Genomic DNA, 15,199 nt, shown 5'->3' on the forward strand with positions numbered 1-15,199 from the left:
TAGCTACATCTGTCTGGATCTTTTTGCAATTTCCTTTCCCATGCTTTCTAAGCCCCAGCAGCCACTTTCTCTCCTGCTCACGGCCGCTCCATCACTAGGCACCATCTTTGGGAAAGCTCCACATCCAATCCAGTCCTGCTCAGTGAGATAATAGCATGCGGTGATTACAACAGAGCTGGTTTATTAACTATGATTGCGTCATTGATCAGATTAACCCAGTTCTTAGCTTTCCTGCACAGTATTTATCTGAATTGAAAAAGAAATGCATGGCATAAGGCAGTATAGATGAAAGCATTTAAGGAGGGCAGGTTTTTTTTTTTCCCCGAAAGCCAAAACAATATTTGGAAGCTTTCAAGTGGGTATATGAAAAGTAAACCATCATAGTAATCTTGATTCTCCACTAATGTGTGATTCTGAATGCTGATCTTGGCAGTACTTGTTACAGATTTCTTCCACCCCTAGATAACTCAATGCCTTAAGGGCATTTGGGATTGGAAAGGACTATTAGCTCTTCTTCATCTTCTATCATCAACAGGGTAATTCTCTCATGTGTCCTTGAGCGGTTCTCACTTACATGACCCATAGCACCTTTTCCAAACCCTTACAACTACATAACACTCAGTATTATACTAAAAACTTGGGGCAGCACTTTGAAGCTGACTTCATCATTTCCTTCATTACTTACTATGTAACTGCAGGCAAGTTATATAACCTTCATGTGTCTCAGTTTTCTCTTCTTAAAGTGTTGATGGTAGAGGTTTTGGATCAATTGATTGATTTAAAACAGACCTTGACATATAACAAGTATTCAATATGTCATATGCTATTAATATTTTTCTGTCAAATGCTCCATTCCTCCCCAAACACTGCTTTTAAAAAATGACCATACTAATTACTTCACAGTTGACATAGGTCATCATGCTGAACCCTCTCATATGCTTATCCTTTGCTTTCTGCTAATTTAGCCTCTAGCCATTCTTCCTTTTTGTCTCCCATCTTAGGAACTATTCTTCTACCCAAAAATGATTAATGCTTCTGTGTGCCAGACATAGTATCCTCCAGAACCGTGTTAATTTATTATCCCCCTCTCTCAAATATCCTCAATATTTTCTTCTTCCATGACTAATTCTGGCCCATAAATATGTTCAAGTCTCTTAATTTTAAAAAATTCTGTAGCACAACAGATAGTTGTAAGATAGTTCAGTAGTTCTTACAAAGCATTAAAATATAATCCAACAATTGTACTCCTAGGTATTTAACCAAATGAGCTCAAAACTTACATATATACCAAAACCTACACGTGCAATGTTGGTAGCATCTTTATTCACAATTATGAAAAACTGAAAACAACTGACATGTCCTTCATAGATGAATGGATAAACTATGGTACATCTATACATTGAAATATTGATCAGCAATAAAAAGAAATGAGCTATCAAGCCACAAAAAGACATAGGGGAAACTTAAATACATATTACTAAGTGAACAAAGCCAATCTGGAAAGGCTATATACTATATGATTTCAACTATATGACATTCTGGAAAAGCTAAACTGTAGAGACAGTTAAAAAAAATCAGTGTTTGCCAGGGATAAGGGAGGGAGAAATAAGTAGAATATGGAGGGCTTTTAGGGCATGAAACCATTCTGTATGATTGATAATGATGGATGCATGACATTATTTGGCAAAATCTGTACAACTACAATAGATACAGTGAACTTTATGGATTTAGTTAATACTATATGAATATTGGCTCATCAATAATAACTAATGTACTGCACAAATGCAAGTTGTTAATAATAGAAAACACCAGGGATGCCTGGGCAGCTCAGTTGGTTAAGCGTCTAACTCTTGATTTTGGCTCAGGTCACGATCTCAAGTTTGTGGGATCGAGCCCTGCATTGGGCTCCCACTCAGCAGGGAATCTCCTTGAGATTCTCTCTTTCCCTCTCCATAGGCCCCTCCTACCTCTCTCAAATAAATAAATCTTTTAAAAAATAATAATAGAAAAAACTGGACTAGAAGAATATATGAGAACTATCTGTATTTTGGGTTTAATTTTTCTGTAAACCTAAAAGAAACAAATGTTAATTTTTAAAACCTTAAGCTTTAAATATATCCTTTCACAGTAGCATCTAGATTAGTATTTAACTGCTAGAAGGTACACACACACACACACACACACACACACACACACACCAGGGGGTGGGTTGGAGGCCCACTTAGAACTCTGTCTATCCTACTATTCTATCCTACGCTGTCAACTCCCAACAACATCCTTCGTGGTAATAGACTAAAGTTGATGTCCCCTAGACTTGTAAATTGGGCTCTTTTTCTTTTTTCCCCCTTTCCATATATTTACCTGGATTACTTTAACTATTTCCATGGTTTCAACTACTTTTTACACAGTGTTAACTATAAAAATTGATCTGTCCTAACTAGTTGAATCTTCTGAACCCCCATACCCATATTTCTAGCTGCCTCTTCATGATATCCATTGGAATATCCAATAGAGACTTAGGGAAAACTCATTAATGCTCCTATGGACCGCACCTAAAATAAGAACATAATTCTCCCTGTCAACTTCTTCTGTTTTCGAATGAGATCATCATTTACTCGGTAGCTCAAAACAGAAAACTTGGGGCTTTGCTTGATATTTATTAAAGGCTTAGTTTAGATTAGGGACTCTCTTAAATTCTTTATAAGTATTAACATTTAATCCTCACATGACATCTCTGTGGGAAAGGTACTATTATTGGAAACCTTGGCCAAGAACCTTTCCCGGGTTATTATATCTAGGACAAGGTAGTACTAGAGACAAAACTGTCTGGCTCAAGATCGAAGCTCTTAACCACTGTGCTATCTAATTTTTTTCTTTCCCCATACCCACTTGGTTATCGAATCTTACTAATTATATCTCTGCAATATCATCCAAATTTATCTCCTTATTTCTAACTCTGCTGTCATGGCCTTGGTTCAGCATCTCATGAAATATTTCTCTAATCTCCAGACTGGGGTTCCCATCTACAACTCTTGTTTATTTAAAACAACCTCTACCTCCCACTCATACCAATTACACTTAAACGGAATCAAAAGTTTTTACTGCCCTACTTAAAGTCTTATCCAAACTTTGTAGCTTGCCATACAAAACCTTTCTCCATCCAATTCCTGCCCATATTTTCTGCCTTGTCCCTTTGTTTGTAAGTGAATCTGTGTCATGCCTCCCATGGTACCCTTTTCTGTCCATGTCTATATTCCTTTCAATGCTGTTGAGTTCCCTAAGAATAGGAATCTATATAGCGTAGTACTTGGCATATAAAAAGGACTCAATAAATATGCATTGAATAAACTGTAATTAGACTCTATCGTTCGTTGTTTCAAAATTCCCATTAAAAGATTACTTCAAGAAATTAAATGGAGAATTTAATTTTGTGACTGAAAATGCCGACATATACCATATAATTCTCTCTATACAGAGTAGATGCACAGTAGTTAATTATACAGGAAATATTTCTATCTATTGAGATCAGGCCCTGGGGTCTTATTCTCTATTTCATGTGTTACATCAATATCTTTGTTCAAGCAGGTGTGTGACTGTATTTGTTTGCAGGTTGTTGGTTTTCTACTCCACAGCAATGGTTTTCTACTCCGGTTGCCTCATTTTATCCCCCCACCCCCCATTTATTTTGCTGCTAGATAAGACACCTAACACTAATCCATCTCTAAACTATGTAGAGCCATTTGACTATGACAACTGAAGGGAAATGGCAGATATCAGTGGGATGAACAGGGTCACCCAAGTACATTCATGGACTGTAATAAACAACATTTCCTTTTTTAAAAAAAATTATTTATTCATTCATGAGAGACGGAGGCAGAGAGAGAAGCAGGCTCCATGCAGGGAGCCCGACGTGGGACTCCATCCCAGGTCTCCAGGATCACACCCTGGGCCAAAGGCAAGCGCTAAACCACTGAGCCACCCAGGCTGCCCTAAACAACATTTCCTAAAAGCCTGATTCGAACGTTATTTCTCAAGTTATAATTAAGTGATCCCCACAACTGGTTGGTTGGTGGACGTTTCTGCTTTAGCAGAACCTGGTTAGTTACCCGTGGTCACCATTTTAAGACAAATTCTCACATTAGCAAACTTTCAAGGCAAGCTTGCTCCCTTCCTTGCTTGTTTACACTTCTGATCATTTTCATGTGCTCCTTCTGCTAAGACCCAGGGGTGGACTCCTGACCTCCTTGCTAGAGGTGCGAATGAGGCCAGGGTTAGGGACTGCTCTGCGGATCCCCAGAGCTGCTCCTCCCCCAGACAGGTCGTTGGATGCGGAGGTCGGGAAGCAGGACGGGGCACACTCCCGGGTGCAGCTCAGCTCGGAGGCAAGGCCGCCGAATCCCCGCGGGCGGGTCGGCGGGCGGACGAGGCGCCAGGGACCCCCGGCGCCCCCGCGCCCCCGGCGCCGCGCTCCCGCTCCCGCTCCCGCTCCGGCTCCCGCTCCCGCGGCCGGGCCGGCGCGGGCCGCTGTCCACAGTGGGAGGTGCTGAAAGCAGGGCGCGGGCGCGGCGCGGGCGCGGCGCGGGGCGAGGCGGGCGGCTCGGGCGAGCGCCCCCCTCCCCGCTCCGCCCCGCCGGCCCTCCCCTCCTCCCGCAGCCGCGTTCCGCGCGCCGGGAGGGGCGGGGGAGGGGGCGAGGGACGGGGGATCGGGGCGGAGAGAGCCGGCGCTGCCTCGGGGAAGGAGGGGATGAGAGTTGGGGCGAGCGGCGGGAGGCGGCGGCGGCGGCGGCGGCCGGCGAGGAGCCAGCGCTGGGTCCTGCAGTAGGACTCCCGGGAGCCACCATCATGGTGAAGAGGAAGAGCTCCGAGGGCCAGGAGCAGGACGGCGGCCGCGGCATCCCGCTGCCCATCCAGACCTTCCTGTGGCGGCAGACCAGGTGAGGGGCGCGGGGCGCGGCGGGCCGCCCGGGGCTGGGGGCGCTCCCGGGGCCGCCCGGGTCACCGCGCCGCCGCCGCCGCCGCCGCCGCCGAGGCCGCGCCGCAGCCCGCAGCTCCCTCTGGGGCCGGAGAGCGAGCCCTCTGCACCTGCCTCGGAAACACGCATTTAAAAAATATTTCCGTGAAGTTTGGCGGCACGCAGATCGGCAGTCGAATAAATATATACCTTATTTAGGGGGTGGGAGGGCAGAAAGCCTAAGAAGAGGGGGCGGGGAACTAGGAAAGATAATTATGACTGGTTGTGCTCTGGCGTCCAGTTCCCCCTCCATCTCCTGCTGTAATTCCAGGCCGGTGACCTGTTGTTTTTCCAGCTCCTGTTTGGCGAATGTCTGCTATGCCCACTTGTTAACCATTTTTGCTCGGATTTAGCCAGTGTGGTCTTCCTGGTTCAAGACCCCGAGGAGGAGGATTTTTGATAAGCGTTTTGTTTTGTTTTGTTTTGTTTTGTTTTCCTGGAAAGACCTGAAACCTATTCCAATTACCAGGAAACAAGGTTTTCTTCATCATCATCATCATCATCATCATCATCATCATTATTGAAATTTACCAGATAAAAAATTAGGTCCTGGAAATCGCAAGCCACAAACTGTGTTCATTTTTAGTTTTTGATATAATTATACACACAAGCAATACACCACTCCTGACCATTGACAGTTTGGAATCTAATTAGGAAAAAAAGTCTTTGGAATAAAAGTGGATACAGGAAGTGTGGAGATCCACATCTCTTTCATATATGTAATTACACATGTGAAAGCAAATGTGGTCAGCTGTTCAACACCTGCTCATTAACAAGCTATAGGGAGGCATGAAATTTGAGTTTTAGAGCACTATGTCTTATCCGTTGAAAAAATATGTCATAAAGATGCTGATAATTTTACTTACATTTATAACTACTATCTCTCTTAATTTTTCAGTGCATTTTTGAGGCCTAAACTGGGGAAGCAATATGAAGCCTCCTGTGTGGTATGTGATATTCACCATTTAATGAATTATTTCCATATTTGGTGTGGTAATTTCAACCCAAAGAAAGGCATTAAACTGTACTGACTGTATAGATGAATTTACTCAGCAAATATTATTGAGCACTTACTATGTGCTAGGCACAGTTCCAAATAATGGGATAGAGCAATAATCAAAATACAGACTTTGCATTCTAGTAGCAGGAAGTCAAGCCTCTCCAAATAAGTAAAATACATAGTAAGCCAGATAGTGATAAGCACTATGGAGAAAAATGGATCAAGAAAAGAGATTGGGGGCACTGGCAACTGGGGGGAGGGGTGGGAGTGGATTTCATGTTAAGAGCATTGGCTAGGTAAGGTGTACTGCTAATGTGACTGGTAGACAAAACTGTGAAAGGGGGCTGGGGGATAGGTAAGGGAAGAGCAAAGGGGAGGAGAAAGTCTAAAAGAACTTAGCCCAGAGTAGATAGGGGTAGAGCTGTAGAAGAAATAGTAGAGAGATAAGAAGTGCAATCCTTTTTTTTTTTTTAAAGTTTTTTCTATTATTATTCATTTGACAGAGCGTGAGAGAGAGCACACAAGTAGGGGGAGTGGAAGGCAGAGGGAGAGGGAAAAGCAGGCTCCCCTCCCAGCAGAGAGCTGATGTGTGGGTGAATCCTAGGGCCCTGGGATCATGACCTGAGCAGAAGGCAGATGTTTAACTGACTGAGCCACCCAGGTGCCCCAAGAAGTCCAATCTTTAATCAACAATATCACGACTGTTATGGTGGAAGTTAATGAGATGAGTGCCCGTGAACTTCTCAAAGTCATAGCAGTTCTAAATTTCTATGTCTTGCATGGTTTGTGCAAGCCTGAAAATAAATGATATAAAACAGTTATGGAAATGATGCTACTAGGATTTATATTCTATAGAGTGCACTTGTCCTGAGAGGCAAAGGGAATCCCATGTCCCTAAAAATGTCCAAATCACGAATTGAAAACAAAAGACATGAAATAATAAAGCAAAAATGAAATGAACTCTTCATAGATTTCATTAAAATTTTGAACTCAAATAAAGGTCTTCACATTTCATATATTATAACCTAAAAGTGGAAACCTCCCCATTTGGGCCTTGCCATGAAAATTTGCAAATGACCACATAGATGACCTTTTGGGAAGGAGTTCTGAAATGTGTTAGGGCCATTAAAAATGATGAAAGCCAACTACAGAGTTTTAAACACACAGAGACACACACTCAACTAGGGCTTTGTTTTATTCTAACTCCTGCTCTTCAAAGTTGCTACGGAGATATTTTTAAAATATAATCTTTTAGTAAGGACCTTTTAATGGGATTTGTTGTACTTACTTCAAGTTAGAGTAATTTGACACTTAAAAAATCACTGAGGCTTCCATAAATCACGCTTGCAATTATACTATCTTAATATCCTGACTTTCCCTTTTCTTGGCAAAGATCTGGCATTTTTAATGTAGTCATACAATATCAAATAACTAAGTCACATAGAGAAATAAAAATGTAGAAAGCAATTTTCAGGGTTTAAAAATAATGAGTTATATTAGTAATATTTAGGAAGAAAATGATATTAAGTACCCAGAGTGCCCTGATATTATAAAATAATGCAACTCATCTTCTAAACTGTATTCAGCAAGACTGTATAAATTCTTTATAATCCTTTAATGCCCAACATACTCACCCTTTACTTAATGAATCCTTAGATACCTGAGGGCTGAAGAATTTAAAAGCATTTGGATCTGTCTTTATCTAGTTTAAAAACCAAAACAAAACCTCATCTCTGTTTACACTCCTTACCGAAACCTTAGCATGCCTTTCGTTATGAAGGTGAATTTCTTATTTTCCTGTTTTGAACCAAAAGGTAATTAGTTTTCTTTGGAATCTCTGAATGAAGCCATGTCTTTTTCTCTGATATCCTTATAATACTACAGCTTGAATACTTGGAGTCTGTATTATGATCACCCTAGGGCACACTTCCACGGTTTTCCTGATCACACGGGGCATAAAGGAGAAATCAGGCTCCGTTCACACAAGCCAAATATTTACCAGATTTATTTCAATATTTGGTAGCTATGCTTTATAGCACTTTAGAGTGCTATCCTCCTCCTCATTCAAATAACAACAACTGCCTAGGTCACATTCGTTCTGGGATGCTCCACTCTCTGAAAGTATCCCTGGCCAAGATAGATGATTTAATAAACCAGCAAAGCTTATGACTTATTTCCCTCCAGTCTTCTCTCCCTCCCTTTCTTTTTTATTCAACAGATATATTAAGTATTTCTATGATTACAGGCATTAGGTGAGGAATGTCCTGTGCCAGGTTATTGACAAGGACATGAAATAATTCAGTGACCCTCAAATCAGATTTCTTGAAAGAGTTGTATCTTATTTAACATTTGTTGAACATTGACATCCACACTGTCCTCAAGACATTTTCCCAAAAGACATTTCACTTTGTTCCGCAGTTGCGACAGCCCCTTTGGATGCCTTAGCAGCATTTTATAAACTGTTACAGAATTGCCTGAATTAAATGTGGTGCTGTGTTCTTTTTTTAGAGGAAGCTAATTTGGGTGAAAATAAAAATCACTTAATAACTCAAGTCCCGTATTTTAAATCAAAAACCTAAAAATGATCAAAATGATTAAAAAGAAATTATCACAGACCCATGATAACATGAAATGCAATGTGGGTGTACTCTAAAAAATTTGATCCAGGGATTTGTGTCTTTGTAGTACCTCGATCCCCAGTTTCTTGACAGTCAGGATCTTCCATTCCTTATTTTACATGATTTTTTTCTTCTTTTTGGGTATCTGCAGTCCTTTGAACGAGTGTTGGTAGAAAACAAGCTGCACGGCCTCTCCCCAGCCCTCTCTGAAGCCATCCAGAGCATCTCCAGATGGGAGCTGGTGCAAGCTGCTTTGCCTCACGTCCTCCACTGCACGGCAACCCTGCTTTCCAACAGAAACAAGTTAGGTTGGTCCCTCCGCATTGCTTCTTGGCGGCACACGGTGGTCAGCACTCGTGGTAACAGCATCTATCGAGTGCTCATGCTTTTCGCAAGCACTGAACGCACATTATCTCATTTAATTCTCATAAGAGTCCCCTCACGTTGCTACCACAATGATGTCCATTTTCCCAGTGAAGGCCCCGGCTCTCCCATTTTTAAATTTAGAATTTTATAACTGATATGCGAATATATCTTCCTTTTTAACATTACAACATTACAGGGGAGTTAAAGACTATCACCCACCCAAGATGAGTTGCAATCAGATTTCCCTTCTGCTCTCTCAACTCCCAAAGGGACCCCTTGTGCCTGGTTGTACTGTGTGTATGTGTATACGTGTGCATAAAGACTCTTCTTTTTTGGATTATCTTGCGGATTGCTCGTTTGTGTGTGTGCTCTTTTCCATCCAGTTCTTTCCCCTTATTTGAGTCTCTGCTCAAATGTTCCCTTTATAGAGGGGGTTTCTTGGTCACATTGTCTAAAGTAGAGTCGTTGCTATCTTCAGAGCCTGTGCTCTTAACCACCTTGCTGCCTCTTTGGAGATATATGTGGGTATCCGACTGAGGAGGTACGATGCATGCCGTTTCTCCTCCTCTGACAGCACATTATGCTGCAGAGATTGTAGCCAGTTAGAAAGCCCCAAAACAAGAATGAGCCCTTCTAGCAGTGGTTGAAAGAAGTGTAGAGAAATGCTAGTGTCTCCCAGGAAATCAAATGCAGAGCCAAGAAAGCAAAGATGTTCTTCCCATACCCAGGGTGGCTATCCATTGTTCTGGTAGCAGAGTTTGTCTTAATTTGACTGTGTGACTATCCCCATGCAGGCCACCAGGATAAACTGGGTGTTGCTGAGACAAAGCTCCTTCACACCCTGCACTGGATGCTCCTAGAAGCTCCCCAGGACTGCAACAGTGAGCGATTTGGGGGCACAGACCGTGGCTCCAGCTGGGGTGGCAGCAGCAGTGCGTTCATCCACCAAGTAGAAAACCAAGGTTCCCCAGGGCAGCCTTGCCACAGCAGCTCCAATGATGAAGAAGAGAACAACCGCAGGAAGATCTTCCAGAACTCCATGGCCACTGTGGAGCTCTTTGTGTTTCTGTTCGCTCCTCTGGTACACAGGATCAAGGTAAGGAGAGGACTAGTATTACGCTGATGGGGGGATAGAGGTGAGGTGGGCCTCAGATGGTGTTTTCATATTTCCATATTTGTTTGTCCGTGTCTGTATATGATCTCGTAGCAAGCCAAGACATGGACGGCTTCCTTTCTATATCAAACCACTGGACATTATTTCAAAAACACAGTTTTCAGCATATCATTTACCTACTGAAAATCTTCAGTGATTCTCCTTCTGCCCCAAGATAATGTCCAACATATTAAATATAAGGCATAAGGTCAAGGATGACCTTCCTCTTTTAATTTGTCTTTTGCCAGTCCCTACTGGCATCTTCATGATCCAGCTCTGGGAGCCATTCCTTGAATATGTCCTTGCTGTTTGCTCTGCCCTCTTTCTTCTGTTCCCCTAATGATTTTCAAGCCTCAACTTCAATGTCATCATTTCCACAGATCTGTTCCTCTGAAACTCTCCAGGTAAACGGAATAGTATCTTTTTTGTATTTGTACAGCACCTTGTAAGCTATCTCTTTTATAATGTGGGTCTAGAGCAGAAATTTTAAACGGCTTATATATCCTGTGGACTTTTCGACAGTGTTGTAGAATTGAGGATTGCTTTTCAAAATATTAAAGTGTAAAATACAAAAAGTAGGATTACACGGAGACCAATTGTATTAAAATGTAATTATATACAAGTATCCCTTGGGTCTGAAAGAGATAATATCATTTGAAGTTACTGTGCCACCACTCTCTAGCTGTGTGATCTTGGTGATATTACTTAATCTCTTGGATCTTCCACTAGATACACTTGTGGATACCGCTAACACAAGGTGAATATATGTAAAGAAAGCATAGTCCCAACACATGGAGAGAAATCAAGATCTATTTGTTATTTCTGTGAATGAATAAATTATAGTGCTCCATCTGAGTGCTAAATTAAGGGATAAGAAAAAATTGATATACTCAAGTGTTCCTCATAGAATATTTGAATCCTAATGTATGGATGGTTCAAGTTATATTTATGTGTGTGCGTATGTGTCCGTGTGTACATACATATAGATAGGTGGTTGTGACCATTAATAGTTACTATATGGAGAATAAACTAGTAAGTCTTTTCATTCATTTTAGTTTTATTTAAAATTCACTTTCACTTGGGGCACCTGGGTGGCTCAGTCAGTTGAACATCTGCCTTCAGCTCAGGTCATGGTCCCATGGTCCTGGGATCCAGCCCTATGTTGGACTCCCTGCTCAGTGGGGAGTCTGCTTCTCCCTCTCCCTCTGTCCTTCCTGCTGCTCGCACTTGCTCACTCTCTCAAGTAAATAAAATCTTTTAAAAAATTGTTTTAATTCACTGTCATTTGACACTGTCCCATTGCTGCTAGGAATAGAATTCCTAAAAGTGCTTTGTAAATTCCGAAAGTGCTTTGCATGCACTGGCCACGTTGTCCGTGAAACATACTATATGTTGGCAAATTGAATTCAAATAAAATTTCAAAAGTAAAAATCTTAAAAAAATAATTAAAGAAACATACTAAAAAATTTAAATGTCATGAAATCAAATTAAATGGCTACTTTAAAATCTTTGACTTTCCTTTTTTTTTTTTAAATCTTTGACTTTCCATTTTAAAAAGTCTTTTATGATGCTTAGACTTACAAAAAGCATTGTTCTAATTGAGGCCATTCCCTGGCTTAGGGGGCCAGCAGGTCCAGGCTCCTGCTCACTTTCTCAGCCCCAACTCCCTCCATGTAGATAGTCAATAGGCTTTCTCTCCCTCACTAGCCTCCAAGCTCTGAGGCTCGCTGTCACACTCACTCTTGCTCTCAAGTCCTGTGCTGGTTTTTCCTTCTGTTTGAAACATCACCATCTCAGGAAGAATTTTCCTGGCTACTTTAGTGTCACTAGCACATGACCACACATTTTTTTTTCCTCTTTGCACTTATCAGTACCCGAAATTATTTTCTGCGGTTGTTTGCATGTTCGTGGCATCACCCCCACTAGAACAGAATTCTTGAGCAAAAGGACATTGCCTATTGGGGTCACACTGTATTGCAATGTCTAGAATAGTGTCTGGCCAAAATGTAGTACTCAATAACTATTTAATAAGTGACTGAGTAAAACCAAATTATTATCAGAGGCTGATCCAGGTGCTAAGAGTAGTGATGATATGTAGATACAGTCCTTAAAATGGAGATGACGGGAAAGAAGGCTTCTTTAAATAATGAGAGCCCATAGAGATGTCTGTCTGTGGAGAAATATCCTCTGAATTAAAAAAATGTGAAAATACAGTACTGATGGGAATGGCTGTAATTTCATTTGAAGACATGGCTGAGCGTCCAAGTCTTGGAAACAGGCCTGCATTTGATCCTACGGTTGCTGTTCCCTACTATGGGACATAGAGCAAGCCTCAGTTTTCCTCAAGTATAAGTTGGGCATAAGAATAGTTTTGTGGGGCACTGTGATGAAACGTATGATAGTGCTCAACATTACATGTAAAAGGGTATTAAATGTTAGTTGCTTTTAGCGTTGGCATTTTATCGCTCTTCGTATTTTGCATTATTGGTAGAAGGGGAGCCAGATCCTCTCTTAGGGGAGAGAGTACACAGATATTTTCTGGCTCAAGACCCTCAAGTGTTACTTATGCCCTGGAGCATTTATAAGGGAGTAATTGGAGCATTTTTAAGGGAATAAGACAATGCATATAAAACATGGTACCATGACTAAATCATAATAAACAATGATTATTTGATTATTAGCTGTTATTACTAACATATTATTATTTCATCATTTTATTATGACTATGAAGGGAATCTTGTTCCAGATGCTATAGGGAATAAAAAATATTAATGAGTCAATAAATTTCTCCACAAGGCTTTCTTTTTTTTTTTTTTTTTCTCCCCAAGGCTTTCTCCTTCTGTGTGAAGTGTTTGCTTTTTTACATGTAGTCAGGGAATGTATAGTCCTTAGGTCAAGGTTTCTCTGCTTTGGCACTGTTGTCATTTGGGGCCAAATAATTCTTCCTTGTGGGACATTGCCCTGTGCTGTGTAGGATACCAGACACATTCCTGGCCCCTAGTCACCAGATACTAGTATCACCTCCTCCTTTTGAGTTGTGATAGCCACAAATGACCTCAGACACTGCCAAATGTCCCCCCAAGTGGGTGGGCAGGGGGTGAGAATTGCCCCTGATTGACAATCACTGCCTTAGGTTTCCACCCTCCTGTCCCTACTGTACCTGTGTAGACTGCTCCTCACCAGCATCATTTGATGTCCTTTATCTCCCTCTCCTTCCTTTACATTGTCCGTCAATATTCCAACCCCAGGTAATGACCCAATTCCACTTCTACCCCTGCCCCCAGGTACTTGCACATTCCTGGGGGCAAATCACACGACCATCCAGACTGGTGTTTCTACAGAGCTGTGGTGTCCAAACTCTGTGATGCCCACCTTGTTGTCATTCTTTTTCTTGACTTTACTCCTTCCCATTGCCAAGCAGCACTTCCACAGACAGTGCTGTGTGTTGGGGCTCTTCTAGGACATGGTGCTGCAGGAGGTGTGGGAGGCTGAAATCCTGTTGAAACCACTTTCTAACTGGATTCACAGTCTCCTGAATTGTCTCATCAAATCCAATTTCAACACTAAAGTGATCTATGTAGATCTGACTGTATCACCAACATGCTTAAAGTAATTTGTTGATTTCTCATCATAACAGCAAGTGAAACTCCAGATCTTTATTCTAGTAACTGGGCCCTCTTCTAAGTAATCCTCCTGCCTGCGAGTTCCTTGGAGTCTCCCCAGGAACATAACATGTTTTCTACCAGGCCTATTCTCATGCTAGTCCTAGAATGCTTTCCTGCCCTGCCCTTCTGCCTAGAAAACTCTTCTCCATCCTTCACAACTACATTCAAGATCCATTCCTCTCTTCCTCTAGCTTTATGATAACCCATCTTCCCTCTGGTAGTTATCAGTTCTCTGTAGTTAAGAATCTGTTTCTTGGTTTGTCTCTCCTCTCTCTTTTTTTTCTTTGATCATTTGTTTTGTTTATTAAATTCCACATATGAAAGAGGAATTGGTGGGGTAACTGGATGATGGGCACTAAGGAGGGCACATGATGTGTTGAGCACTGGGTGTTATGCTGTATGTTGGCAAATTGAATTTAAAATTTAAAATTCCACACATGAGTGAAATCATATGGTATTTTTCTTTCTCTTATTTATTTCACTTAGTATTATATTCTCTAGCTCCATCCATGTCTTTATAAATGGCAAGGTTTCACTCTTTTTCTTGGCTGGATAATATTCCATTGTGAATCTATATATCACATCTTCTTTATCCCTTCTTCTATTGATGGACACTTGGCCTGCTTCCATAATCTGGATATTATAAATAATACTGTAAAAAGTTAGGGGCACCTGTATCCCTTGGAATTGGTTTTTTAAAACTTATTTATTGGGTAAATACCCAGTAGTGTGATTACTGGATCATAGGGTGGTTCTAGTTTTAACATTTTGAAGAACCTCCATAGTGCTTTCCATAGTGGTTGCACAAATTTGCACTCCCACCAGCAGTGTGAGAGGGTTTTTTTTTTCCCTCCACATCCTTACCAATACTTGTTTCTTGTGTTTTTGATTTTAGCCATTCTGACAGGTGTGAGGTGATATCTCATTGTGGTTTTGAATTTGCATTTCCCTGGTGGTGTGTGAGATTGAGCATCTTTTCATGTATTTGTAGGCCATCTGTATGTTTTCTTTGGAGAGATGTCTGTTTGTGTCTTCTGCCCATTTTTTAATTGGATTGCTTATTTTGGGGGTGTTGAGTTTTATAAGTTCTTTATATATTTTAGATAACTAGTCTTTTATCAGATATGTCATTTGCAAATATCTTCTCCCATTTGGTAGGTTGCCTTTTAGTTTTGTTGACTTTTTCCTTCACTGTACAAAAGCTTTTAATTTTGATAGAGTCCCAATAGTTTATTTTTGCTTTTATTTCCCTTGCCTCAGGTGATATATCTAGAAAAAATGTTGCTATGGCTATGCCAGAGACATTACTGCCTGTGTTTTCTTCTAGGATTTTTATGGTTTCAGGTCTTTAATGCATTTTGGTCCTTAACCCATTTTGAGTTTATT

At 41.3% G+C, this 15,199-nt stretch overlaps 1 protein-coding gene across 1 annotated transcript in view; it reads left to right on the top strand.

The window, feature by feature from the left end:
• Window positions 1–4,842: 4,842 nt before the first annotated feature.
• UNC80 (unc-80 homolog, NALCN channel complex subunit) overlaps window positions 4,843–15,199 on the top strand; it is a 214,769-nt gene continuing 204,412 nt past the window's right edge. Inside the window, 4 exon segments of the mRNA XM_055345384.1 lie at window positions 4,843–4,934; window positions 5,910–5,958; window positions 8,781–8,937; window positions 9,790–10,091. Of these exon segments, the coding sequence (XP_055201359.1) occupies window positions 4,843–4,934; window positions 5,910–5,958; window positions 8,781–8,937; window positions 9,790–10,091 (600 nt within the window).

Source organism: Nyctereutes procyonoides, unplaced genomic scaffold (assembly GCF_905146905.1).
Source record: "Nyctereutes procyonoides isolate TBG_1078 unplaced genomic scaffold, NYPRO_anot_genome, whole genome shotgun sequence".
In the NCBI taxonomy this organism is placed as follows: domain Eukaryota; kingdom Metazoa; phylum Chordata; class Mammalia; order Carnivora; family Canidae; genus Nyctereutes; species Nyctereutes procyonoides.